The 27,397-nt window shown below is 38.8% G+C and overlaps 1 protein-coding gene across 6 annotated transcripts; it reads right to left on the bottom strand.

The window, feature by feature from the left end:
- Window positions 1-198: 198 nt before the first annotated feature.
- On the bottom strand, window positions 199-27,330 carry TCTN3 (tectonic family member 3). 6 transcript variants are annotated; one of them, XM_058697296.1, is made up of 14 exons: window positions 26,933-27,319; window positions 26,646-26,769; window positions 25,963-26,081; window positions 24,358-24,485; window positions 24,013-24,121; window positions 23,492-23,607; window positions 22,992-23,027; window positions 22,345-22,425; window positions 20,811-20,936; window positions 19,340-19,447; window positions 18,846-18,940; window positions 18,202-18,355; window positions 14,494-14,642; window positions 199-1,086 (listed from the first exon to the last, which is right to left on the bottom strand). In XM_058697296.1, the coding sequence occupies exons 1-14, from the start codon at window positions 27,180-27,182 to the stop codon at window positions 867-869; spliced, it is 1,815 nt and encodes a 604-aa protein (XP_058553279.1). In that variant the 5' UTR covers window positions 27,183-27,319; the 3' UTR covers window positions 199-866. The 6 variants fall into 6 exon arrangements, 5 of the variants coding, with proteins under 5 accessions (XP_058553279.1, XP_058553280.1, XP_058553278.1 ...); XM_058697297.1 differs by having other exon boundaries at window positions 199-1,103; window positions 14,505-14,642; window positions 22,345-22,419; window positions 26,933-27,294; XM_058697295.1 differs by having other exon boundaries at window positions 199-1,103; window positions 14,505-14,642; window positions 26,933-27,293.
- Between the last annotated feature and the right edge of the window lie 67 nt (window positions 27,331-27,397).

Here is a 27,397-nt window from a genome sequence, read left to right on the forward strand (position 1 = left end):
CACCTCCACCCTCCCACACTCCCTCCCCCCTATCCTGCTATGTTTAGCTCCAACCCCAGGAAAAGAACCACGTTCTTTGATTTGAATGCTATTCTGCCATGTATGAAAGGTTCCCCCCACCCCCCCCCCTTTTTAAAACTCACACACAGATAAACTATCACGAGGTGATCACATGTCAGCTTCTGTGTGCTGCTGGAATTAGTACAACAAAGCTCTCAATCAGTTTTATTTCCTCTCACCACAGTGGAAGGAAAAATGCAGAAATAAGTGGTAGGGTCATTTGCTAGTGAAAAAAGGGGGACTAGGATTCCACATTCATTTTGGAAACTGACTAGAAACAATCGCTCTCCCCACTCATGCCCAGGCAAAGTGTGTGGCCCAAGGGAGTAGGGAGGGGCCGGATGAAATCTATAGACAGCAGTTTTCTGTGAACAGTCAGCTGCTCTCAAGTCCAGAGGGCATCTATTCCCAAGTTCATCCAGGGGACAGCAGGAGCATGTTCCTTTTTATGCTGGGCCCATGTGTGGCTGTGAGCAGGTGGATGAAGATCTTGCAAAACTTCAGTCATGTACAACACAACCTGAAGGGCTGGAGGAAGGGCTCCTGGTGTTCTTCTCAGCTTGAGAAGTAGAGAACCTTATGTGTACTTGGTGGTCTGCACAGTCCTAAGCAGAGAGCCAAGACAAAGATATTTGTATTGCTTTTCAAAAATCCCTTCTTTCATATACAAACATTCCTTCAGTTAGGTCCTCTGTTATCCTGAATGCTCTCCTCTGGTCATGAGCAGGTAAGGGCCTATTTTGCCAAGATAAGTAGGCTGTCTCAGAACTTCCCATAGGGAAAACCAAAATCAGATACTTCTTGTTTCACTTGGTCTCTAGCTTGAGAACTCCAAGTACTAAGAGACACAGGATAAGGATGAGAGAGGCTGAACCTTTTTGAGAGTCTACTCCTCTGCTGAGTGCTATTTTCAAGGGAAAAAAGAAGTCGAATGGTAGTTTCCAGTCTATTCTGGGTTGGCCCCTTGGAGGCTCTGGCTTCTGGGTAATGTCCACAAAAGTCACAACAGTTGTCAAAGCTACTTCTGTTACTTGTTGGGAATCCTGCAGGAAGAAAACCCAGGACAGGTGAGTGCTTGGTATCCATTCATGTAGCTCTCTAACTTGACTGTTATTATTACTTTCCCTGAAAAAAGACCAAAACCAAATTGCTCTAAGCAAGATATACCTTTTTCTCATATTGGTGCTACATAGTTCTTGTTCTATAATATACAAGGAAATGAATTTCTTAGCAGCAGTCCATGAAACCAGAACTGTGAACAGTTACACCTACCTAAAGTCTGAAAGACTGATTCTATAGTCTCCCCCAACTGGGGAGCTGGCTGATATCAGAGAGGCCACATGGCAAAACTGCTGCTGTTACGCTCTTAGCAGCTTCACCTTATCAAGTCCCAGAAGGCTCCAGGCTCTGAAGCAGAACACATGTGGAAGGAGTAGTGGCAATTCTATCCATCTTCAATTGCAGAAAGAAACATGAGACTTCAGGAAAAAACAAAGAACTCCGTAATGTAGATAAAAAGCCCATTAGAGTCACAGAATCCCAGGGTCAGAAAGGATCCTCTAAACCACCCATCAATTCAAGTCAAATGAAACAGATGCTCCCAGAAGGGACCTTGTCAAGCTGATTCAAGTATCTGGTCTAATACACATAGCTTTTGGTAGATGTCGTCGTAGCCTGATGACTGGAACATGTTTATCTAAAAAGAATTCCTTTTGTTCTAAGTCTGTGCTTACCAAACTTCTAATTATAATTGGACAGTAAATAAATACCTTGTTGAACCAGAAAGGAGTATTTTCTCCACTTACCTTTGTTTACTCCGATGCTACATATTCTCTACTGTGGTCTTTGGCAACAGTAAATACTAGCTGTGAGAACACAACTTGGCTTAGAATAACCTTTCTAGGTACTTAAAAAAATGGGTATGGGGCCAGTGCTGTGATAATCTTGCAGGTCATATTAATTCTTTGGAATCTTTTTTTAAACAGTGAAGCTCATGAGGGACTTGTCACAGAAATAATGTTACTTCTGAGGCACTGAGAGAACCATATATATTCCAGAACAGTCAGTGTAGGCTAAAGCTGACGAGGGAATCCTGATTCCAGCCAGGCATGGAAGACTGGCTGAAACTAACCAGACAAAGAAAATGGGGAGGATAGGATATAACATGGAGGCACGGATGAGGTAAGGATAGAAAGTGATTCCAGAATGACACCCCCCTCAGTGTGATCATGCAACTACTCCTTCCCCACCTCAACAAGAGATTGGACAATTACACAGGGAAATTCTGGATTTAGGGACAGTGGGCATAAAGAAGGACAGAGTGATGTACGGAACTAAAAATGGGGAAATTCTTCTGTATAATGAAATCCCTTCCCTCATCTAGTTCCAAGATGCTGACAGATGGGTCTTACATCCATACCCTTCAGTCAGGAATCAAGAGGCTCTTTTATGAAGAAAATGATCAGTTCCAGCAACAAGACAAAAAGATAATGACATCTGGCAGTTCTATAACCCCAAAAGCAACTGCACCAAACTGCTCTACTGTGAAGGTCACCAGTCAGCAAATCTCACTCATGATGATCACAGAGCTTTCAATGAGCTTAACAGCTTACTTTTATGTTAGACAGCTAGAGATTGCCAGATGTATGGGGGAAGCTTCTCACATTAAAGAGAAAAACTGTACATTGGTGCCTGGGTGGTTCAGTTGGGTGAGTGTCCGACTTTGGCTCAGGTCACAATCTCGCAGTTTTTGAGTTCAAGCCCTGAGTTGGGCTCTGCGCTGACAGCTCAGAGCCTGGAGCCTGCTTCAGATTCTGTGTCCTCCTCTCTCCCTACCCCTTCCCTGCTCACACTGTCTCTCTCTCTCTCTAAATAAATTAAATAAATAAATAAATAAATAAATAAACATTAAAAAAATATTTAAAAAAAAGAAAAACTGTACCAAATGAGAATAAACAAACTCAGAGGAAACAAAGAAAGATGAAGATGAGAAGTTGTTAAGATCTTTACTTTTATTTTTTTTTAAGTTTTATTTTAGTAATCTCTACAACCCAGCGTGGGTCTTGAACTCATGACCCTGAGATCAAGAGTTGCAAGCTCCTCCAACTGAGATAGCCAGGTGCCCAGAAGAAAAGGATATTATGAAATGAAACAGAAAATAAGCGCTCCTAAATATTAAAAATGTGAGAGCCAAAAAAAAAAAATCAGTAAAAAGGTTAAAAAATAAAGTTGAGGAACTCTTCTAGAAAGAATAAAAAAGTAAAGAGATAGATAATATAAAAGAAAAAAAATCAGAGAACCAATCTAGTGACTCTGTAACAGATTAATAGGAGTTACAAAAAGAGAGAACAGAGAAAATAGTTGGGGGGGGGGGGGTCTGATTATTAAAAAATAGTGAAAATTGAAAATTCTCAGAGTAAAAAAAAAACAAAATTGTTTGGTATAATTAAAAATAAATGAAGGAAAAAAACCTGTCCAAGGGCATAATATTATAGAAGCTTCGGACTACTAGGAGCAAAAAGATCTTAAAATGGCTTCTTAACAGTATTGGAAACTAGAAGACAATGGAAGAATGCCTTCAAATTGTGAGTGAAAATCTAGAATGCCTGGTCAGGTGACCAATCATAATTGATATGATAAAGATGATGGTTGAATAAAGCTATCCTTAGACATGTGAATTAAAGAAAAAATGTACATGTGCATTTTTTTTTCAGAGGTTATGAGATTTTGAGCTCCATAAAACAAGAGAGTAAACCAAGAAGAAAAAAGTAGTGTCTAGTAAACAGTGAATCTTAACATAAGAAGCAAGAGGAATTCTAGGATGACAGGAAAGGAAAGTTCCATAACAACTGCTGGGCAGTAACTCGTTTACACTACCTCAGGTAATAGAGGTCGCCATGAGGAAAACACATAGGAAAAAGTAGAACTGATAACATCATATGGCCAATTCAACTGTTTAGAAAACTGCATTGAGAGAGATTTTACGGAGATGTTGGAGAGTGTGAGACGTTTTCGCCTTTAGCTCAAAGAAAACTAAAACAATGATAATAATTTCAGAATGAATAAAGAATTTTACAAAAATTTAATGAGTTGGCTCAGCATATTTATAAAATCATAATAATGAGACACTGAATATTGATTTAATAAAGTATTTTTTTTAGAGAAATATAGTCTTTTTAAATGTTTTTTTTTTTTTAATGTTTATTTTTGAGGGAGAGGGAGTACAGGTGGGGGAGGAGCTGAGAGAGACAGACTGGGGATCCAAAGCAGGCTCTGTGCTGACAGTAGTAGAGAGCCCTATGTGGGGCTCAAACCCATGAACCATGAGATCATGACCTGAGCCCAAGTCAGATGCTCAACTGGCTGAGCCACTGAGGTGCCTCTGATTTAATAAAATATTTTGATGTAATAAAATATTTTGATGTAAATAATAAAATATATTGGGAGAGTGGTGGGAGGAGAAAAACAGAGCTAAACTCATCTACCAAAACAAGAATTCAATAGATAACCTATAAACTCATGATCCAGGAGGTAATTACTCAATATTGCTTAGAATCAAGGCTAGAGGGGATATAACATTTTAGTTTTTGTTAAGATATCCTCTTTCCTGGCATTTTTTGACTTTAAAAACATGTATTATTTTGATAAATTACACAAGTACTAATTAATTTGATAATTTATACCATTATCCAGCATTAACCCAATCTGCAGGGGAACTCTGAAATATAAGGTAGGCTTCACGGTCCCAACAAGTTGTGTTGTCTCAACCCAAATAAAGTAAGGAAGCAAGGGAGGTGAGTTTTTCTTTTCTTTTCTTTCCCTTTCTTTCTTTTTAATTTTAGAGAGAGAGAGGGTGCCAGTGGGGTAGAGGGGCACAGGGGGGAGAGAGGGAGAGAGGGAGAGAGGGAGAGAGGGAGAGAGGGAGAGAGGGAGAGGGAGAGGGAGAGGGAGAGGGGAGAGAGAGAGAGAGAGAGAGAGAGAGAGAGAGAGAGAGAGAGAGAGAGAGAGAGAGAGAGAGAGAGAAAATCTTAAGCAGGCTCCATTCTTCGTATGAAGCCCATTACGGGACTCCATCCCATGAACCATGAGATCATGACCTGGGCCAAAATCGAGTCAGACTCAATGGACTGAGCCACCCAGGCGCTCCAAGAGCTGGGATTTTCTATTCCTGTATCCTTCAGTCATTGGTTAAGGGCCATTTGGGAGATGTGTATTTCAAGGCACTTTACAGGTAAAGTGGGTCTAGTAGCATGAGGGCAGTCTTTCACAACAGACATAACAAAACACAACAGAAAGGGGAAGAAAACCTTAGGCATACCCACCAAATTAAAAAAAGGAGAGGGTGAAAAATAGAAAGGTAAGTGCAGAAAGCAAAATTACATTTGGTAGTCAACAGGGTATCACATATAAAATAGAAAAGAAATGAATGGGATGCCCAAACTGAAAACATATCCATTATCCTTGACTCATTCTCCCTCAACCCTTGTATCCAAGCAATCAAGTCCTATCTGTGACACCCCTAAATCTCCTGAACTCTACTTCCTGCAGCCCTCACAGCCTCCACCTGGGCCCAGCTATCAGTGTCTCCTGATGAATTTCCATAACAGTATTCTAAATTTCACCTCAGTATTGTCCTTCACTTTCCATAAGCAGGGATGATGTTTATCTTGTTTACCACACTTTACCTAGAGCAGCAACCATGGTATTTGGCACAAAATAGGCACTCAATAAAGTTTTTTTTTTTTTTTTTTGACAAATGAGTAGAGGTATTTTGGATAGGACACTAATATAAAGTAACAAGAGATAATAAATCATAAGGAAAAAATTATGCCATAGCTATTTAATAGTAAGTACAAATCACTTTGACCCCTTATCCCTCCCACAACACCCTAATTAGGATCCTTAAAGTTTGTGCTTCCTTCCTTCCTTATTTGTTTATAAACTAATATTTCAAATTAAATGCTTACTCTTCATATATTAAGAATATTGCCTCCATAATTGTGTGGAAGTTTGGAACAAACACCATCTAATGGTCCAATACTAAAAGGAATTTGAATGCACTTATCAGGTCATTGGATAATACTGAATGTTACCGACTCATTTTAGAATTTGTGTTTTAGTACCACATGAAGAACAAGGTTTTTAAGTTCAGTGTGTTATACGTAAATTTTGAAGACTAAAGTTTTTCTGTTTGCATTTTATCTTTTTTTTAAGTTTATTTATTTATTTTGAGAGAGAGAGTGTGTGAGCAGGGGAAGGGGAGAGAGAGAGAAGGAGAGAGAGAATCCCAAGCAGGCTCCACACTGTCAGTGCAGAGCCCCACGCAGGGCTCAAACTCAGGAACCATGAGATCAGGACCTGAGCCGAGATCAAGAGTTGGATGTTTAACTCCGGGTGGACTGAGCCACCTAGGCGCCCTCTATTTGCATTTTAAAAGTGATGTATAAGCAAAATTAGAGAATTCACTGTTTAGTGAATGTGTAGTAAGGACACTGGGGAAAAAAAACAATACTCAAAGTCTAGTCATCCCCTTTCTCTTATCAAAACAAAAGACACATAGCCAAGTTAGCATAGTTCTTTTACTGTGGATCCAGTTCTGTTATGTATGGTTAATTTATTTCTGCCTTAAACTATCATATTTTATGATATTTACTTCAGAAATTACCATCAACAATTCTGTTTTAACACTTTGGGAGGTTTAGGAGCTTTATTTGTTTCAATCCAGTTTATATTGAGCGAAATTCTTTGTCCCCAAATAAGATTTACTTTGTAACAATATGAAAAGTTCAGATTAGGTTTTGCTTGGCTTTGGTGATAAGAAGTACACCCGATATATTACTGTATTACATCTTTATAATCACAAATTTTATATATACAAATTTTATATACATATATATATATAAAATTTTTTATCTTTATTTTTGAGAGAGAGACAGAGTGCGAGCAGGGAAGGAACAGAGATAGATGGAGACACAGAATCTGAAGCAGGCTCTAGGCTCTAAGCTGCCAGCACAGAACCTGATGCGGGGCTTGAATTTACAAACGGCAAGATCACGACCTGAGCCGAAGTCACATGCTTAACTGACTGAGCCACCCAGGTGCCCCTAAACCATTGTATGTTAATCCTCCATGTCAAATCATTACAAATGAAAAGAAACGATCATTATTAGAAATAGGGCCATGAATACCATCCCTTAGATTTATGTTTTTGTTTTTGTTTTTTTAAATTTTTTTTTCAACGTTTTTTATTTATTTTTGGGACAGAGAGAGACAGAGCATGAACGGGGGAGGGGCAGAGAGAGAGGGAGACACAGAATCGGAAACAGGCTCCAGGCTCCAAGCCATCAGCCCAGAGCCTGACGCGGGGCTCGAACTCACGGACCGCGAGATCGTGACCTGGCTGAAGTCGGACGCTTAACCGACTGCGTCACCCAGGCGCCCCAAGATTTATGTTTTTGTAACTACACATTTCATCAGCTAGAACTATGAACTGGAACAAATTCATCTTTGCTCAAGTGTGTAATTCATAACTGAGCTCTGAGAGCTCTTTATTCTACATACAAGAACCTTGTCAGAAACATTTATTGCAAATATTTCCCCCTGATCAGTGGCTTTTATTTTCAGCTTTCCTGTGTCTTTTTAACTTTTTATTGTGGTATAATTTGTGTACAATAAAATGTACACATCTTAAGTGTTTGGTTCAATGAGTTTTCACAACTGTATATGCTGTATAGCCCACACCCAAAACAAGATCTGCAATATATCCATCATTACAGAGGGTTCCCTTGTGTCTCTTTCTAGTCCGTCTCCCAGAAGCAACCACTTTCTTTTATCACTAAAGATTATTTTTGCCTGTTCTTATACTTTGTATAAATGGAATCTTAAAATATTATTTTTGTGTGTGTTTAGATTCTTTCATTCAAGACAAATGTTTCTGAGACTCATCTATACTGTTTTGTGTACAAGTAATTCATTGTTTTATTGTAAGAATTCCATTGTGTGAATATATCACAATTTTCCCATTCTCCTGATGATGGATATTTGGATTATTTTCAGTTTTGCGCTATTATGAATAAGGCTGCTATGATCATTCTTTATAGGTCTTGTTTTGGACATATGTTTCAATTTCCTTTGGGTAAATACCAAGGAGTAAAACTGCTGAGTCACAGGGAAGATGAATATATAAAAGACTAAATGGTTGTACCATTTTCATCCCCATTAGCAATGTGTGAAAACTGAGATTTCATGTTTTGTCTTATTGATTTTAGTTATTCTAGTATTATACTTAATTTCCTAGTGAGTGCTATCTCATGGTTATAATTTGCATATCTCTAATGACTAATGACTTTGAGCAGCTTTTCAAGTTTACTGGCCATTTGTTTATTTCCTTTTGTGTAGTATCTGTTCAATTTTTCCATTTTTAGTTAATTAATTTATTTTGGCCCTTGATTTATTTGTAGGCATTCTTTTTATATTTTGGATATTAATCTTTGGTCAGATAATGCACTTGAAAAATATTTTCTACCAAACTACAGCATGCATTTTCATAGAGGTGTCTTTGATTAGCAGTTATTTTAAAGTTTGATAAAGACCTATTTATCAAATTTTTAGTTTTATGGTTTGATATTTGTTTCTTATTCAAGAAATAATTGCCTAATTTAAATGTGCAAAAATATCCTCCTATGTTTCCTTTAAAGCTTTGTGACTCTGGGTTTTTTTGTTTTTTTTTTTTTTTAATTTTTTTTTTCAACGTTTTTTATTTATTTTTGGGACAGAGAGAGACAGAGCATGAACGGGGAAGGGGCAGAGAGAGAGGGAGACACACAGAATTGGAAACAGGCTCCAGGCTCCGAGCCATCAGCCCAGAGCCTGACGCGGGGCTCGAACTCACAGACCGCGAGATCGTGACCTGGCTGAAGTCGGACGCTTAACCGACTGCGCCACCCAGGCGCCCCTGTGACTCTGGGTTTTATATATAGGTTTACGATGCAAGCATAAGTACTTTTTGTGTATGGAGTCAATTCATTTTTTCCCCTATGTTTATTCAGTAGTTTCAGTTTTATCCAGTTGTTTCAGTACCAACTATTTTTTAAAAAGTCCTTTTCTCATTGAAATGATTTGATTTGTGGATCTATTGTTGGACTCTATTTTGTCTCATTGGTCTATTTGTCTTTCCTTAAAAAAATTTTTTTTAATGTTTATTTTTTGAGAGAGAGAGAAAAACAGTGTGAGTGGGGGAGGGGCAGAGAGAGAGGGAGACACAGAATCCAAAGCAGGCTCCAGGCTCCAAGCTATCAGTCAGCACAGAGCTGAACGCAGGGCTTGAACTCACGAACTGCGAGATCATGACCTGAACTGAAGTTGAACGCTTAACCAACTGAGCCACCCATCCACCCCTATCTTTTTAAAAAAAAAAAAAAATTTTTTTTAATGTTTATTTTTGAAGGAGAGACAGAGCATGAGAGGGGGAGGGGCAGAGAAAGAGAGACACAGAATCCTTAGCAGGCTCCAGGCTGTGAGCTGTCAGCATAGACGCAGGGCTTGAATTCAAGAACTTCGAGATCATGACCTGAGCCGAAATCAGACACTCAATTTACTGAGCTACCCAGGTGCCCCCATTTGTCTATCCTTAAACCAGTACCACACTGAGAATTAGAGTATATCCTGAAATCAATAGTTAAGTCCTCCAACTTTGTTCTTCTTTTTCAAAATTGTTTTGGTTATTCTCTTTGCATTTTCATATAAATTTTAGAATCAGGTTGTCCATTTCCACAAAAATGCCTGCTAGGATTTTTGGGGGTTTGCATTCATGCTGTTAGATTCATTTGGGAACAGATTATCTCAATGCTGAGTCATCTTCTCCATGAACATGGTATATTGCTTCATTTCTTTAGGTCTCCTGAAATTTCTCCCTATAATGTTTTATAGTGAATAGGTCTTTTGCTCTTTTGCTAAATTGGTTCCTAAGTATTTTATATGTTTTCCATGTTATTGTAAATGAAACTGAATAAATTCATCTTTAAAATAACATCTAGTTATTTCTAGGTGTTTTCCTAGTGACTTCAAGAAAGTTTAATTACAGGGGCGCCTGGGTGGCTCAGTTGGTTAAGCGACCGACTTCGGCTCAGGTCATGATCTCGCAGTTTGTGAGTTCGAGCCCTGTGTCGGGCTCTGTGCTGACAGCTCAGAGCCTGGAACCTACTTCGGATTCTGTGTCTCCCCCTCTCTCTGCCCCTCCCCTGCTCACACTCTGTGTCTCTCTGTCTCTCAATAATAAATAAATGTTAAAAAATTTTTTTAAAAAAAAGGAAGTTTAATTACAAAAGCAGTAAATTATAACAAAGTTAAGACTATTGGTAAGTAAAAATGAGAAATAAAAACACCATATTTCCATCTCTAAGAATACCAGCATTAACATTTATATCTTGACCTATACATACCTAGATCCATATATATGTTTTTAACCATGTGAAATCACATTGTTCAGGCTGCTTAGAAGTTTCTTTAAAAAAAGAAAAAGAACCTCTACCTTTTCCTGTTAGTATTTCTTTCTAAAATGTAGTCCATACTCAAGTTTCCCAACTATTAGAAAATGTGATTTACAACTGTCCAAATCAGAATCCAATGCAAAAAAATGAACTGTATCTGATTGTTTATTCATGAGTTTCTTTTAATCTAACACAATCAGATATGGTGATTTCTATTATGATGATTAGAACTTATTTAACTATAAAGCATATTGTAAATATCCATGTAAAGGTAATTTTTCCTCATATAAGTACATGATCTTTAAGAAGTTAGCTGGTATCTGATATTAATTATGATTTTGGGGGTGAGGGAGAGGGGAAAGTGGGTGATGGGCATTAAGGAGGGCACTTGTTGGGATGAGCAATGGGTGTTGTATGTAGGCCAATTTGACAATAAATTATATTTAGAAAAACATAATTTTAGGAGAACTAATGATTTAAATAAAGTGAAGGAAATAATTTCTAAAAAAAATAATGAATTATTTATGTACAATACTCTGCTAGATAATGTACACATTAGTTCTCCATGTTTTTTGGGGCCAAATATATATTTGAGGGAGAAGCCAATTAAAAATTTTAAATTCCCTCAGTATTTTAAAGATGTCAGTGAAATTATCAAGATTTTCAAATGAGTCAAACAGAACTAATACGTTAAAGAATAAATGTGGTTAAACATTATGTATCAGGGAGACACCTCAAGTGGGTATACATTTTAACATATGGAACAATGAGCATAACTTTCAAAAGTTCTTAAAAAAAGGTAAAAAGAAAACAACCCAGTCAACTAAGTAAGGTTCTTCTATAAAGACTATTCAGAAGTACAGAAAGGGGGGGGCGCCTGGGTGGCGCAGTCGGTTAAGCGTCCGACTTCAGCCAGGCCACGATCTCGCGGTCCGTGAGTTCGAGCCCCGCGTCAGGCTCTGGGCTGATGGCTCAGAGCCTGGAGCCTGTTTCCGCTTCTGTGCCTCCCTCTCTCTCTCTGCCCCTCCCCCGTTCATGCTCTGTCTCTCTCTGTCCCAAAAATAAATAAAAAACGTTGAAAAAAAAAATTTAAAAAAAAAAAAAAAAAAAAAAGAAGTACAGAAAGGGGTCAAGTACTTCTATAGTCTTATCATTCGTTAAGAGATAAAGGCAAATGGTGGTTGATTGATCCCTGAAAAGGAAAGACTTCGGTGATAGAAACTTTACAGACTGTCACAATGATCCAATGGTGATGATATTCTCTAAGACCTCAATAGGTAAGAGAAATCCCAATCCAGCCACTTCCTAGCCCTTTCCTTTAAAGCAATTGTTTCTAAAATCAAGTATATTTCATTTTTATTTAGTTTAGTGTTCTTTACCTTTCCTAGTATAGATCTTGGCTTGGCTTCAAGAAATCAATAAATCCCTTGAAACTATATAAAGAATATTGCATGTCTGTGCATTTTTCTAGTAAGTGAATAGCTTTCAACAGATTCTTAGTGGGGTCCTTAAGATTAAAAACCACTAAAACAGATTGGGAGCTTGACTGGCAGTTATTCTAGTATATGCTATTTGACTGAGATATAGAACACTGCCAACTTTCAGTTATAATGAATAAAATAAATTAGTAAATAAAACAATACAATTAGCTTTAAAACATAGTCAGAGATGTATTTTCTTTTTCTTTTTTTTAATTTTTTTTTAACCTTTATTGATTTTTGAGACAGAGAGAGAGAGCATGAACGGGGGAGGGTCAGAGAGAGAGGGAGACACAGAATCTGAAACAGGCTCCAGGCTCTGAGCTGTCAGCACAGAGCCTAACGTGGGGCTCGAACTCACAGACTGTGAGATCGGGACCCGAGCCGAAGTCAGACGCTCAACCTACTGAGCCACCCAGGCACCCCCAGAGATGTATTTTCTAAAAGTGTTTTTCAAATTGTAAATTATGACTCATTAGTGTCTAGCATTAAGAAAAGAACAGAACAGGGCGCCTGGGTGGCTTAGTCAGTTGAGAGTCTGACTTTGGCTCAGGTCATGATCTTGCAATTTGTGAGTTCAAGCCCCGTGTTGGGCTCTGTGCTGACAGCTCAGAGCCTGGAGCCTGCTTCGGATTCTGTGTCTCCCCCTCTCTCTGCCCCTAACCCACTCGCATTCTGTCTCTGTCTCTCTCAATAATAAAAAATAAATAAACATTAAAAAAAAAAAGAACAGAATAAACTACAACAGAATAGACAACATCACATTGTGCATTGCATAAAAACATTGTTTTATATTTCATTTTTATATATGTGTGTGCTAAAAGGTAGATTGTTGTAAAATACATAGAGACTAGTAATTTCAGTTGCTTCTGTGGAAGGGGCAAGTTTCTCAAGTCAGCCCTTAAGGTGAAAATTTTTGTATAGTCACAATTCTCTTTGCAAATCCTTTAAATCATCCTAAGTAAAGGCACATGATTTGGTATATCCCATACCACTTCTCAGTAAGTTCAACACAGTTAATTTTTGCACCATGACTGGAAGAGATACTGTCTTCAGTTATACATGAATGAAGCACAACTGAAGTTTTCAATTGTCAACCAATTAGACCAGTTAGATGTGACTGACTGCAAAGTGTGATTTTGTAGAGGGGGCAAACTAACCCAAAAAGCCAACTTCTACTAAATACTAGAAAAAAGATAATGATTAAAATATCTAGGTAAGAGATAAGCCACTGGGTAGCTTCCATGCCTAGGAGAACAAGAGATTCAGAGAGAAAAGAACAGTCCTGTGGGTATCTTCCCAAACTTGCAAATAAATACAGTTTAGAAAAACAAAACCATATGTTCAGTGCAGGATCCCTAACTGATTAAATGAAGCTTATAGAAGTAGTGCTATGTTATTCAGTAATACAGAGAAAAAATGGAGTGCCTTCACTAACAGTTTCTGGTAACCTGAGTTTTAACCCCATTTATAGGCATAGAGAGCTAAGGTACTCAACTCTGTCTTAAGAAGGAGCTACAGATATTTTACTTCTGGCCTACATGCAGTCTCTAGTTCATTTCTTTTCTGGGATGTAAATGCAATGACGACATATAGATAATAATTTCAGTTAGTTTTAAGTATCATTAAAAGTTGATACACTGGCATGCCAATTTATATGTGAATCAGTTCACCAGATCTTAATCATTTCTCTGTTTTTGCAATTTTAAAGCTAAGGATTATATACTAAAACCAAGGCAGATGTTAAAGTGGCTTAACACACATCATAAACAATAGGTATATGTTTACTGCACTACTAAAATTATTTATCTTAATGGAATGCGATCAACTAAGAACTGATGACTACAAACTAGCCACAGCAATATCTCTTTAAGCAATCAACAGGCTCACAGACTCTGATAAATGTGTGACTATCATACTGAATGCACAGTTATGGAAAATGTTCTCTGTGGTTAAATCAACTGGTATAGTAACACTGGTATGATAATTTTTTAAAAAGTTTATTTATTTGAGACAGAGACAGCATGAGTTAACGGAGGGTCAAAGAGAGAGGAGACAGAAACCTAAGCAGGCTCTTTGCTGCCAGTGCAGAGCCCAACATTGGGCTCGAACTCACAAAACCATGAGATCATGATCTGAGCTGAAACCAAGAACTGGAGGCTTAACCAACTGAGCCACCCAGGTGCCCCACACTGGTATGATAATTGCAATGAAATTAACCTATAAGATAGTCTGGGTTCAAGAAATTAAAAAAGAAAACAAACTGGGGAAAAATATATATACTGTATTTATCATGACAACATGCTAATTTCAATAATCAGGGAGGGAGGTTGACTTGAAAGTTGTATCAGCTCTAACCAAATGTTGGCTGGTAGCATAAATTGGCTCTCAATGTTAAAAAGTGATCTGCTTCTCATATAGCTGGTAAGACCATGTAGGCATTTCAAGGCTTAGCAGTACTTTATGAGCCATAACTTACCTTTATAGACTGGCACTGGTATAGGAATCGGGCTCCTGACACATGAGCTTGTGGGTTGGACTGGAGGCCTGTATATGCCCACAATACCTGGATCTCCAAGGAAACTGGTATGACACAGCAGGAAGTACAATGCATAGCCTGTAGAAGGGTAAAGAAGCATCTGCTTGAATTGCTGATGGTTGCCTACAGTCAGTTACCATGCATTAAGTAGCCATTGTTTCTTAAAAATTATACACAACAAAGGAGGTAATAGGACTTAGAGAAAGAACACAAAAGTTCACAATAGACCCTACTATTGTCCTTGATCTTAAAAAAATTAATATTCTAAAATGGAAATGACTAATATAGAGATTAATAAAATGTGAACCCACGTACAAGGGTTATAAGAAGTGCTCAGTAGCGGTGCATAGTCAGTGCTATGGACTGCCCAAAAAAGGCCGTTTCTGGCTGAGGATGGCTTCACGGGACTGGGATGAGTAATGTGTGACTGGAAGAAATGGTGATTAAAGGAAAATTCAGGTAGAGAGATGGCACATAAAGAGGTGTGGAACTAGGGGTGCCTGGGTGGCTCAGTCGGTTGATCGTCTGACTTTGGCTCAGGTCATGATCTCACGGTTCATGGGTTCGAGCCCCGCATCAGGCTCTGTGCTGACAGCTCTGAGCCTGGAGCCTGTTTCAGATTCCGTGTCTCCCTCTCTCTCTGCCCCTCCCCCACTCATGCTCTGTCTCCTTCTGTCTCAAAAATAAACATTAAAAAAAAATAAAAAAAAAAAAGAGGTGTGGAACTAGACCAGCACATGATGTCACGGAGGGATATTCACTGATTAATTTGAATAATAGTTACTGAGTGTCTTCTATGTGCCAGGCATGATGGAGGCACTGGCCTTGAGCAGACCACTTGACTAAAGCAAGGGATTTGTACCCAGAGCAGTGAAAGGTAAAGGAAGACATTTCAGGGTTAGATTATGAAGCCCAACTCCAGGAAGATTAATTCCAAGAGGTAAGAAGGATTGCCGGAAGTGAGGACATCAATCAGGAGGTTACTATAACCTAGCAGACACAAGGCACTATCCTCAAATATGCCTTGTGCTTTCCTAGCTTCATACCTTTTTAGAGTAAGGCTCGGACACTGGCAATAATAATACAGGAATGGGGGGAGACAGACAGACCATATTTAAGCTTACTTTATTCAGTAACTAACAAACTGTTTCCCAAAGTGACTGCATCATTTGCAGTCCCATCAATAATGTCCGAGGGTTCCAGTTTCCACACACCCTTGCCAACACTCATTAGTGTCTCTCTTTTAAGAATAGCCATCCTCATGGGCGTGAAGTAGTATCTCGTTGTAATTTTGCATTTTCTTAATGGCTAACAATGTTGAGTCTTTCATGTGTTTGTCCCAAATATTTTAAAACATCTTTCTTTTCATTTATTCTACATTAGGAATATTTTCCTATGTTGTCAAATGTTCTTCAAAAATGTGATTTAAAAATACAAATTGGAGGCTTAAGGCAAAAAAAAAAATAATAAAGAGTAGTTCCAGTATAATCTGAACCTTGTCACTAACCATCCTCTTCCTGTTCTCAGCTACAATCACCCCAAACCACACTTCCTCTGTAGGGCTCTGTGGGAGATTTACAAGAACTCGATTTGACTTCAGTTGCCCAAAGCCTGGATCGAGTACACGTGTTTACTTACCCCAAGACTTTTTAAAAGGAAAGAAGTATATAAGGAATAAAGTCATAATAGTGCTGCAGAAGAGAAAAGGGAACTTTCAAAATAATCTCTAAAGAGAAAGGCATTTCAAAGTCTGAACCAAAACTGAAAGGTTAAAAAAAGTAAATTGATATCTTTCACAATATAAAAAAAAAAAAAATACCAGAAACAAAGTCAAAAGACAAATGACAAACTGGGAAAAAATATCTGCAAATCATACCAAAAGAGTTCATTTCTCAAATTTGCAAAGATTTCCTATAAGCCATAACACAGTAATTCAATAAAAATGGACAAGGAATATAGATAGAAAATAGTGAATAAAATACAAATTGTTCAACCATATATCAAAATACTCAACCTTACTCACAGTGAGAGAAAAATAAAACTACACTGAGATACTAATTTTCACTTACGAAAAAAGATTAAAAATTTTTATGACATAGTATTAAAGAGGCTTAGGGGAAAAAAGCAGTGTCACAGATGAATGATGGGACTGTAAATTCGTGCAACCTGTATGGGGAATAAATTGATAATATTTATTAAAATTTTAAATGCATATACCTTTGATCTAGCAATTCTACTTCTAGAAGTTGTCATATAGGTTTATTCTCTCATGTATGAAATGTTGCCTGAACCAGGATACAAAATGCTGCATTGTGTATAACAGCAAAAGACTGAAAACAACTTGAATGCCTACCAAAAACTCTGCATAAATAAATTATGGTTCGTCCATGTAATGGAATATTATGCAGCCATACTGTGCAAAGAATGAGGAAGTACATTATGTACTGATATGGAACACACTCTATGATCAAGTGAGAAAAGCAAGGTGTAGGGTAGTGTCTACAATGTTATATCATGTGGATAAAAAAAGTACAAGAGTATATACTTGTGTGAGCATATGCAGTATCTGTGGAAGGAAAGAAACTAGTAATTTCAGTTGCTTCTGTGGAAGGGAAGAGCTGTCTGAGACACAGATTTTTATTTTGTACTTTTTGAATTTTTAGCCAAGTATATGTATTACTTATACAGAAAAATAAACAAAATTTTAATATATATATTTTAATACTTATTCATTTTTTTGAGAGAGAGAAAGAGACAGAGCATGAGTGGGGGAGGGGGAGAGACAGGATGGAGACACAGAATCTGAAGCAGGCTCCAGGCTCTGAGCTGTCAGCACAGAGTCCATTGTGGGGCTTGAACTCACAGACCGTGAGATCATGCCCTGAGCCGAAGTCGGAGACTTAACTGACTGAGCCACTTGGGTGCCCCAACAATTTAAAATTTTAAAAGAGAAGAAAAGAAAATTAAAGGTACAGCTGAGACTAAAGTGAGAAGATAGGGGGTTAGGCAAAAGAGGAAGAAGACAGAATAGTATAGCAGATTTACTTATGTCACTTGAGCTGGAGCCCAGAAACACACTTGCTGGCACTGATCTAGTGGGCCACCAGGAAAAGTGCAAACAGAAACAGTTTGTTAAGTGAGTTTCCTTCTAGGGAAGGGGGTGTTGGGGTTTTCACTCTTCATTGAATACCATTATATACATGGTTTGAATTTTTAACCTATTAATGTATTTTTATTAAATATAAATATGTAAACTTTTGTAACAGAAAGAAAACACAATTTCAACCTCAAAGAACCTGTGTTGATCAAACATTCAAGAATATAAGAGAATATCTGAAATATATACTTTCTCTTACCATAAGTAAGGTTGATTTTGAACAACAGGACAATCTCTAGATTTTCTACCTTCAAATTTTTTTCCAAGTAAGGAAAGTAAGTTAGGTATAAACCTAACCTGAAATAATAACTTCAAATGGCATGATTTTTTGTAGTCTTCCTTTTGTGACAACCACATTATCTTCCTTCTATGAGGGTCACATCATCTATGGAAACAGGGCTGGTTTTAATTTTAATATCCACAATTTTCAAACAAAAGGGGAAAGTGAGTTTCTGTGAGAACGTGTATTTCTCTCCTTACTGAAACACTGCAGTTCCTGCTGAGAATCCTTGTCCACTCTCTCTTTTGGGCTGGGTCAGCATTACCAAAGATGGCAACATGTTCTGGGCTGGTTTTTCCATGAAGAGTCTGATAAATTTCCTGCTGTAAGTGGCTGCAGTCCACCTTTTTCTGCCTGAAATGAAACACCATGGAGGCTGGAGTTCAATGCTAACATATTGATCCAAACGTTAAAAATAATATTATAGGAGCACCTGGGTGGCTCAGTTAGTTAAGTGTCCTACTTCAGCTCAGGTCATGATCTCACTGTTCATGGGTTCAAGCGCCACATCCGTTCTGAGCTGACAGGTCAGAGCCTGGAGCCTGCTTTGGATTCTGTGTCTCCCTCTCTCTCTCTGCCCCTCCCCCGCTTACACTCTGTCTCTTAAAAATAAATAAATGTTAAAAAAATTTTTTTTAAATATTACAAAATAAATTGGAAGAAATAATCCTTATTAGTAGGTATAAGACACTGTTAGAAAACTTTTAGCAATATTACTATTATATAGATTATAAAACTACTCCTAACTAGCATTGTCATTCAAAATATAAAAGTTGTCCTTATCAACATATTCCCTACAGAGAGAGGCAAAATTGTGGGAAATGATGTGGAAGCAAAGAATTACCTGAGCTTGCATCCAGATATTGCATTCACTCCAAATTGCACTTCATGTTTTTTAACAGAGCAGATTCCATCACCCTGGCTCTGCAAGAGGGTCATCTGAGGTGGAAAGTGATGGTCAAGGAGAGTGTAACAGAAGAAAAAGAAGGCAGATTGGAAAATTTATGCTCTTATTATTCCTTTAACACTATATTTTACTATTATCATAACATTGTTTGAGTTACAAATTTGTTTTTTCCCTCTAGTAGTTAAAAAACACAAGAGACAATTACTATTTTCCCCCAAATGTCTAACCACACACCAGTATATAACTATTTCCTTAAAAACAAATACCTTCAGCTTTTGGTAGCAACGACTTTGAGAATATAATGTATTAATGGTTTGGTAAAGGAAGTCCTGAATACCTAAAAAAATCAGGGGACTTCAGAATTGGCAAACCCAAAAGATCAGCAGCTGCAGCTTTTCTGCAAGAGACTACCCAAGTCCCAAAAAGGATACAGAGTGACTTTTATCACCAGTTAGGGCCAAAAGTGGCTTCCCAACAATATAGCCAGGATTTCCACTTCTAGGACCAGTAAGAGAAGCAGCTGTGCTCTGTTGAAAAGCCTGCACAAAGAGCGAAGAAAAGTCACTTGCACAAAAAAGCATGCTCCACTGTGTGGCTTCATACCCTTCTCTATGGCATTGCAGTAACTTAGCAGCACTGAACAATCTGGCTCCCTCACACAGTGGAGCATTTTGCAGAAATTTCTACTCCCCAACGTCTTTTACTTTTTCATTCACTAAAACAGGTCCCAAGTGATCTGCATATTGAAATTCACTGTATGCTACTCCTACCAAGGATTACAACCAAGGATCTACCAACCTTTTGTTTCTCAAAAACTTCTATCAGTTAAGGAATTTAAACTTAATTTAGAAATATCTTTTAATTAATATAGACGTTCCAGTGATAAACTGTGAGAGACATGAGACTTGGTTGATCATTTGAGGCAGAGTTGAGAAGAAACCAGATTCTGCTGGGGTCAAAAGAAAGTAGAAAAAGGCAAAAGAGTGGGTGATGGGCATTGAGGAGGGCACCTGCTGGGATGAGCACTGGGTGTTGTATGGAAACCAATTTGACAATAAATTATATTTAATATAATTTATAAATTATAAATTTATAGAAGAAGAAAGCCAAAAGATCGTGATCAAGATTGGAAAATTAGATTAAGTGGGAAATGAATAAAATGCTAAATGCCATCACATAATAATTTGACATGTTTATAAATACATACAGGCAAAAATTCATTATAAGCACCTAAATAGTATAGAAATATAAAGAGTAAAAGTAAAAAGCAAACAAAAACTTGCCAAATGCCCAGATATATGAGAAAAGCTAGCTAAAGAATTTCTGTGGGAGGTTGGCTGAGTTTATGATTCAAAGTGACTATTTAAAAAAAAGAGTTTGGGGGCGCCTGGGTGGCTCGGTCGGTTAAGCGTCCGACTTCGGCTCAGGTCATGATCTCACGGTCTGTGAGTTCGAGCCCCGCGTCAGGCTCTGTGCTGACTGCTCAGAGCCTGGAGCCTGTTTCAGATTCTGTGTCTCCTTCTCTCTCTGCCCCTCCCCTGTTCATGCTCTGTCTCTTTCTGTCTCAAAAATAAATAAACGTTAAAAAAAATTTTTTTAAATAAAAAAAAAAAATAAATAAAATAAAATAAATAAAAATTAAAAAAGAGTTTGGATTTGAGACTAAACTCCTGCTTCATTGGGGCCAGATAGAGAGTCACAGAAACTTTACTGGATAAATGTTGTTGAATCTCTATCACTTGCAGTTAAATTATGGAATAGCAAATGTTGAGGCCTCAGTTGACAGACTGAACTAGGCCTTCATATTCTTAATCTATTTTGCATGCATCAGAGAAGCCCAGGAACTATTTCTAACCCAGTATTTCTTGCCCTCTCAATCCACTATAGAAGAAGGGCCCTAACCCTGAAGCGAATGAGGAAATGTTGCTGTAAGGAAGTGTCTGGCTCCACAGTCAGGTTGGTTTGTCCAAAACTGACAGAGACTTTCTGGATTCCAAAAGTCCCATTGGTCTCTATCTCATAGATGACCTGAAATACAAAAGTAAAATCAATTAATAAAATTTATTTATTCACTCATTTATTCATCTATTTTGAGAGTGCATGTGTGAGAGGGGAAGGGGTAGAGGAAGGAGAGGAAATCTCAAGCAGGCTCCATACCCAGTGTGGAGCCTGATGTGGGGCTCAATCTCATGACCATGAGATCATGACCTGAGCCAAGAGTTGATCGCTTAACCAACTGAGCCAACCAGGTACCCCTAAAAATTATTTAATGGGCCAATTATACAGAAGATTTTCTGTCTTTAAGAGTTTTATTATAACTAAATGAGTGTACAGCATAGTGAATACAGTTAACAGTAGTATATTTATATTTGAATGTTGCTGAGAGTAGATCTTAAGTTCTCATTGCAGGAAAAAAATGTGTAACTATGGTAATGAATATCAACTAAACTCAACTGGTGATCATTTCACTATATGTGTGTGTGTGTGTGTGTGTATGAAATTATCATGTGGTGTAAATATATATATATATATATATATATATATATATATATATATATATGAAATTACCACCTTGTGTACCTAAAACTAATACAGTGTAACATATGAAATTATCATGTGGTATACCTAAAACTAATACAATGTAATATGTCAATTATATCTCAATAAAAGAAATAACTGAACGAGGGAAACTAAACAAGTAATCTTAAAAATGCTAAACACAAATACCATGAAAAGATAAAGTAGACTTCATATTATATCTACATATGCAAAAAGATACTGGATCTTTGAAAGGGTTTTGAAAGGGTTTGAAAGGGTTTGAAAACTCTTTGACAGGGTTCATGGGAGAAGTGAGTTTATGGTAAGGATCGAAAGGAAAGAAAAATGAGTTCTGATTGTGTGCAGAGAAGATGAGTAGAGAGGGGAGCATGGAATGGACACCAGGTTTACTTGATTCTCCCAATGTCTGAGGATGAATGAAGATAGTAGCTGGAAATGGAAGTCATAAGCAATTGAAGATAACCTTAGATTTCTGAGAAGACTTTAAAATGATGATTAAGACAATTCTTCCTTCTGTAGCTTGATTAAAAGGGAGAATAGAGGAAAAGAAGTGGACTCCTCTATTTCAGATTTTCAGATGATACTAGTTTTTTTCAGGAGAAGAAAATGTGGTATGAACTATAATAAACTGCCAATAGGTAAAGATAGAAAAGTCAGAAGTAATCTTAGTCTTTTGGGTGTGAAATATGGGAGAAAGGCAGCAATGGAAACTGAAACATGGTAGGAGGAAGGTGATGGGCTCAGCTTTTGACATGTTAAGTTCCATGCACAAAAATTCCTGTGGGGTTGGTCTGGTACTTAATGGAAGATGAGGCACCTCTGGTAATGCTGATCAACAACCAACAAACAGTCCAGAATCTGAGATCAGCGTCCTTACCTGGGAAACCACATTCTGACAAATGTTTCCAGACAAGAGAGGAGAACCAGCCTGTGAGACAAGGGTTACAGGAACCTGGAACTAGCAAGGAGAAGAAGTGAATCAACTGAGATTGAAAGCAGTATTTTCTCTTCTAGCTACATATTATATTGAAATGAGTATTTTTCATTTTTGATCACCACCTTCCTCTCTCCTTCCCATTGCCAGCCTACAACTTAAGATAAAGAAAAAATCATTTTAAATCAGCACTTCTCAAAACATATTTCTCAGGTCCTTAATTTTACTGGATATAAAATAAAGGTTCTATGGTCGAATAAATTTTAGGAATACTATATCTGGTATTCCCCTTAGAGAGTACCAGGGTCCTGTAGCACATTAAAGACTCCAAGAAGACCCCTCTAAATATAATGTTTAACTTTACTTAACCCAATGTTTCTGAAACTTATCTAACACCTTGTGAATTTTTATTTCACGTGATGCTTATTAATCATAAAGAACTTACATGGGAAAATGTTTTACGTCCACACCTAATAGTTTGATACATCACACACAGATTTCCTTTCACAACTACAATCTAGACTGAAACTGCCTCAGATGCAAATGGACCAAAGAGTCTCCTTATTTTTTCCTGATAAACAACGTCATACCTTCGTATTCTGCAGATCAGTCATACCTCTTGGAACCTAGAATAAGAGAATAGCAAGAACCGTGAGTGTGCATAGACCTCAGAGAAAATTTCCAGGAGCTTGTGGTTTCACATGTGGGGAGGAAAAATTAACATATTAGAATGACTCTTCTCTTCCACCTGACTCTTCTTAATACTAAAATGCCATGAGTAAAGCTGAGGGGAGATTGGACTGTGACACGCCTGCTCTGAGCAGAGCTCTACTGAATGGCAAAAGCAAGAGGTTTTGGTGAAATAGTGAAATGATATCCCCTCCCACTGTCCAAGCCAATCCCATTAGCCAGGAGGGTAGAATCTCTTATCCTGGATGTATATCCTCAATTCTTCCATCTTTCTTTAGATAACAGGGTTTTTGGGCCCTCTGCCTTTTTTGTAGCTCTTAGGCACTCTGACTTTCAGTTCAGTGCTTTTCCCACAACCCAATGGTGGGAAGCATGTTGAGTTGGAGGGTAGGGACACCACCTTTAAGACTGTGAAGTTATAATAAGAGGCAGCATTGAGGGCTGGATCCAAGGTGCAGCTATTTGCCAGGTTCTTGAAGAAACGAGCACAGGTTGTACTTTTACTCTCCAGGAAACCTTAGAACACAAAGAATTAAGGGAGTGATAAAAAAGAAAGTCTATTTTCTTTTTATTTAAAACAACTTTTTTTAGGGTTTTTTTTTTTAAACGATTTCTAAGAAAGCCTATTTTTCATTTTAATTTTCTTTAATTTTTTTTTAATGTTTATTTATTTTTGAGAGAGAGAGACAGACAGACAGCGTGAGTGGGGTAGGGGCAGAGAGAGAGGGAGACACAGAATCCGAAGCAGGCTCCAGGCTCTGAGCTGTCAGCACAGAGCCCAAAGCGGGGCTCGAACCCACGAACCATGAGATCGTGACCTGAGTCGAAGCTGGATGCTTAGCTGACTAAGCCACCCAGGCACCCCCAAGAAAGCCTATTTTAAATTGAACAAAAAGGTTGGCACTTTTGTTTTGGACTCACCCGCAGGATTGCTCTCAGCACAGAGCCCCCCAGCACCAACTCCGGCAGGCTGCCTCAGCAAGCTGATTACAGACCACTTGGGGAAATATGTCAAAATGGGGTCCCCAGCCTGAATAAAGTACAGTATAAATTTATCCACAGTGAGATTGGACAGAACTCTACCAGAAAAGAAAAAGTAGAAACAAAAATTAACTCAATGACTTGTTAATATGGACAATACTGCCTTCTAAAAGAGTTGACAATGGTTTACCTAGTTGCAGCGGGGTACCTCAAAGATACCCCGTCAATTGTCAGCTATGAGGGAAAAACCACACCAAACAATCCCATCCCTATCCCCAGGCTCACCCTGTAAAAAGGTGGTGGCGACTGGGTTTGGAATGTTGAAGTGAATGATTCGCCTCCAAACTCTGTAGCCAAGGCCTGGAAGTTGGTTGCATTGACCTTTTGGAGCTTCTGGAAATAGTTTAATCTTGCTAGGATTTTTTTTTTTTTTTTTTTAATGAAAAGGGGTTTAGATAAAAGAAAAACATTTATTTTAAAATATCTGGCATGCCAAGTAACTACTTAAAAAATATTATTGGGGCATAATATATACAAAGCAAAGTATGCAAATGCACTCATCTTAAGTGTAAACCCAAAAGATTTTTTACATATTTATATACTTTTATTCCCGCTACTCAGTGTAAGTTATAGAACATTTTCCCAGAAAACTCCCAATCAATAACACTCCACTTTCAAAGACAACAAGTGTGATTTTTATCGCCTTCTATTTTGTGTGTAATCTGTTAAAGGAATTATTGTTTTACTATTGACACCTAAGATAAGAATACGGCCAATGAATACCAGTCAGTTCCATGTCCTTAATGCCAGGAATGTGAGTGATTAGCAGACTGCGATGAAGACAGGAGGTTCAATAACGTTCACATTTGCCCCATATCAGATGAGTCTCTAGTACAACAAAAAGGTACTGTTTCCATCAGAACATGGCAAAGCTAGAGACAACATTCAATTTGTCCTCTCCTTCCTGTTTCTTCTTCTTCTTCTTCTTTTTTTTTAATGTTTATTTATTGTTGACACAGAGAGACAGAGCATGAGTGGAGGAGGGGTAGAGAGAGGGAGACACAGAATCTGAGGCAGACTCCAGGCTCTGAGCTGTCAGACCAATGAGGGACTCAAACTCACGAGCTGTGAGATCATGACCTGAGCCGAAGCCAGAGGCTCAACCGACTGAGGCGCCCAGGCGCCCCATCCTTCCTGTTTCTTCTAAACCTCAACTGACCAGTCCTGATAATAATGTTTCCACCTCTCAAGTAATTGGCTTTATGTTTCCTTCCTTTCACTTCATAATGTCTACATTCAAAATTTCAGACACTCCAAAGTGGTATATTTTGTAACAATTCTATAACTTACATTAAACAAACATGTAAATCTATCTAAGTTCCTGTAGCCAGCTCCTTATGTCTAACAGGGATGACTGAAATTAAAGTTTTGTACAGGTTTTCTGATCCACAACCAACAGGGCATAAGAAATTGCAAACGTTCACTACTAAGAGAAAGAGAGGGAGCAGGTGGAGAGGTAGAAGAGGGCAGATGATGGAAATTCAACAGAAAAAAAAAGTTAAAAAAAAAAAAGTCCATACATAAAGCCAACTTTCTTTTTTTTTTTTTTTTTTAAATTTTTTTTTTCAACGTTTTTTATTTATTTTTGGGACAGAGAGAGACAGAGCATGAACGGGGGAGGAGCAGAGAGAGAGGGAGACACAGAATCGGAAACAGGCTCCAGGCTCCGAGCCATCAGCCCAGAGCCTGACGCGGGGCTCGAACTCACGGACCGCGAGATCGTGACCTGGCTGAAGTCGGACGCTTAACCGACTGCGCCACCCAGGCGCCCCTAAAGCCAACTTTCAACAAATGTTAGGTAACATGAACAGCCAATACATTTCTACTCACAGTTGTTCACAAGGACACAAAACTGCCTTACTCCACCTGAATCCATGAAAACTCTCGAAGGAAATGGGGAATTACTCCTGAAGATAAGAGAGTTGTCCACACACATCCAACTCGAAGACCTGAGAGGAAATAGGACGAAGAAGAGATACATTAAAAAAAATTTTTTTTAACGTTTATTTATTTTTGAGACAGAGAGAGACAGAGCATGAACGGGGGAGGGGCAGAGAGAGAGGGAGACACAGAATTGGAAGCAGGCTCCAGGCTCCGAGCCATCAGCCCAGAGCCCGATGTGGGGCTCGAACTCACGGACCGTGAGATCTTGACCTGACCTGAAGTCAGAGGCTTAACCGACTGAGCCACCCAGGCGCCCCGAGATACATTTAGAAGTGGAGGGTTTGGTCCAAAGGACGTGCCCCATGGATGTCAGTCAATGCCTAAGAGAGGCCTCCTTGGGCATCCATAGGACTACACAAAGGTCCTATTCTATCAGAGGGTCCTACTCTAGAGAATCCGAGGAGTAACTTCACTCCTGGGAAAAACCAAGGTAATTCCCCTTACAGAAGTGGAAGTGGGGGTGGAAGGCAGGAAGGATAACTCCTCCTACTTCCAAACATGACTTATTACAATTAGACCCTACAGGGTCTCAATCTCCTTTAGGATTCTACCGGCACACGGCAGCTCACCTCACGCTGCCCGGAAGGCAGAAGGAGAAAACCGTCCTCGGATGGAGAAGGTAGCAGTCCCTGTCGCAACAGCAATTTATGTCGCAGGTACCAGGAGTCAAGTCACAGACACAGACCGGTAAGGCTATGAAGGTAAAGCAGAGGGAATGGGGTGAGGATTCCCAAACTTCCGCGCGCGAATTCCCATCTTGCGACAGTCCCACTCCTCACTTAGTGGCAACCCACTTTTTCCACAGAATTTTAGATCTAAGGCAGTGGTTTTCCATCCCCACATCTCCTCCCCTCACCTGGGAAGAGGTCTACGGTCCCATTCTCAGGTGCAGAGGGGGTCACTACCGTAGGGCCCACCGTAGAGATTCCAGGCACAGGCCAGGGAGTTTCAGATCCCTCCGAGGATTGAAGGGTCCCTCCAGGCGACGCTGGCCCCACGTCCGAAGGGGTGGGTGCAGCCCCTGACGGAGAGGAAGGCTGAAGCCAGACGCCCTCGGGAACCATCAGGAAGAACACCTGCAGTAGCATGAGCTGCGAGATGCACATGGGGGCAGTCAAGACCCCCACGAGTTTAAAGTGGGTTTCAGCGGTCCCGAGGCGCGTCGGGGGAGGATGGTGGAAGGAGTCGCATTGCGTCTGACGTATTCCGCATGCACCTGCTCATTGGCTCATGGTTACGGCCGAGAGTTTTTCAGCCAATAGAAAGCGGCGTTGTTACAGCTCTTTTAACAGCTTTTAGTGTGCGCTCTCCTCCTTAGGCC

This window comes from Neofelis nebulosa, chromosome 13, assembly GCF_028018385.1.
Source record: "Neofelis nebulosa isolate mNeoNeb1 chromosome 13, mNeoNeb1.pri, whole genome shotgun sequence".
Lineage (NCBI taxonomy): Eukaryota > Metazoa > Chordata > Mammalia > Carnivora > Felidae > Neofelis > Neofelis nebulosa.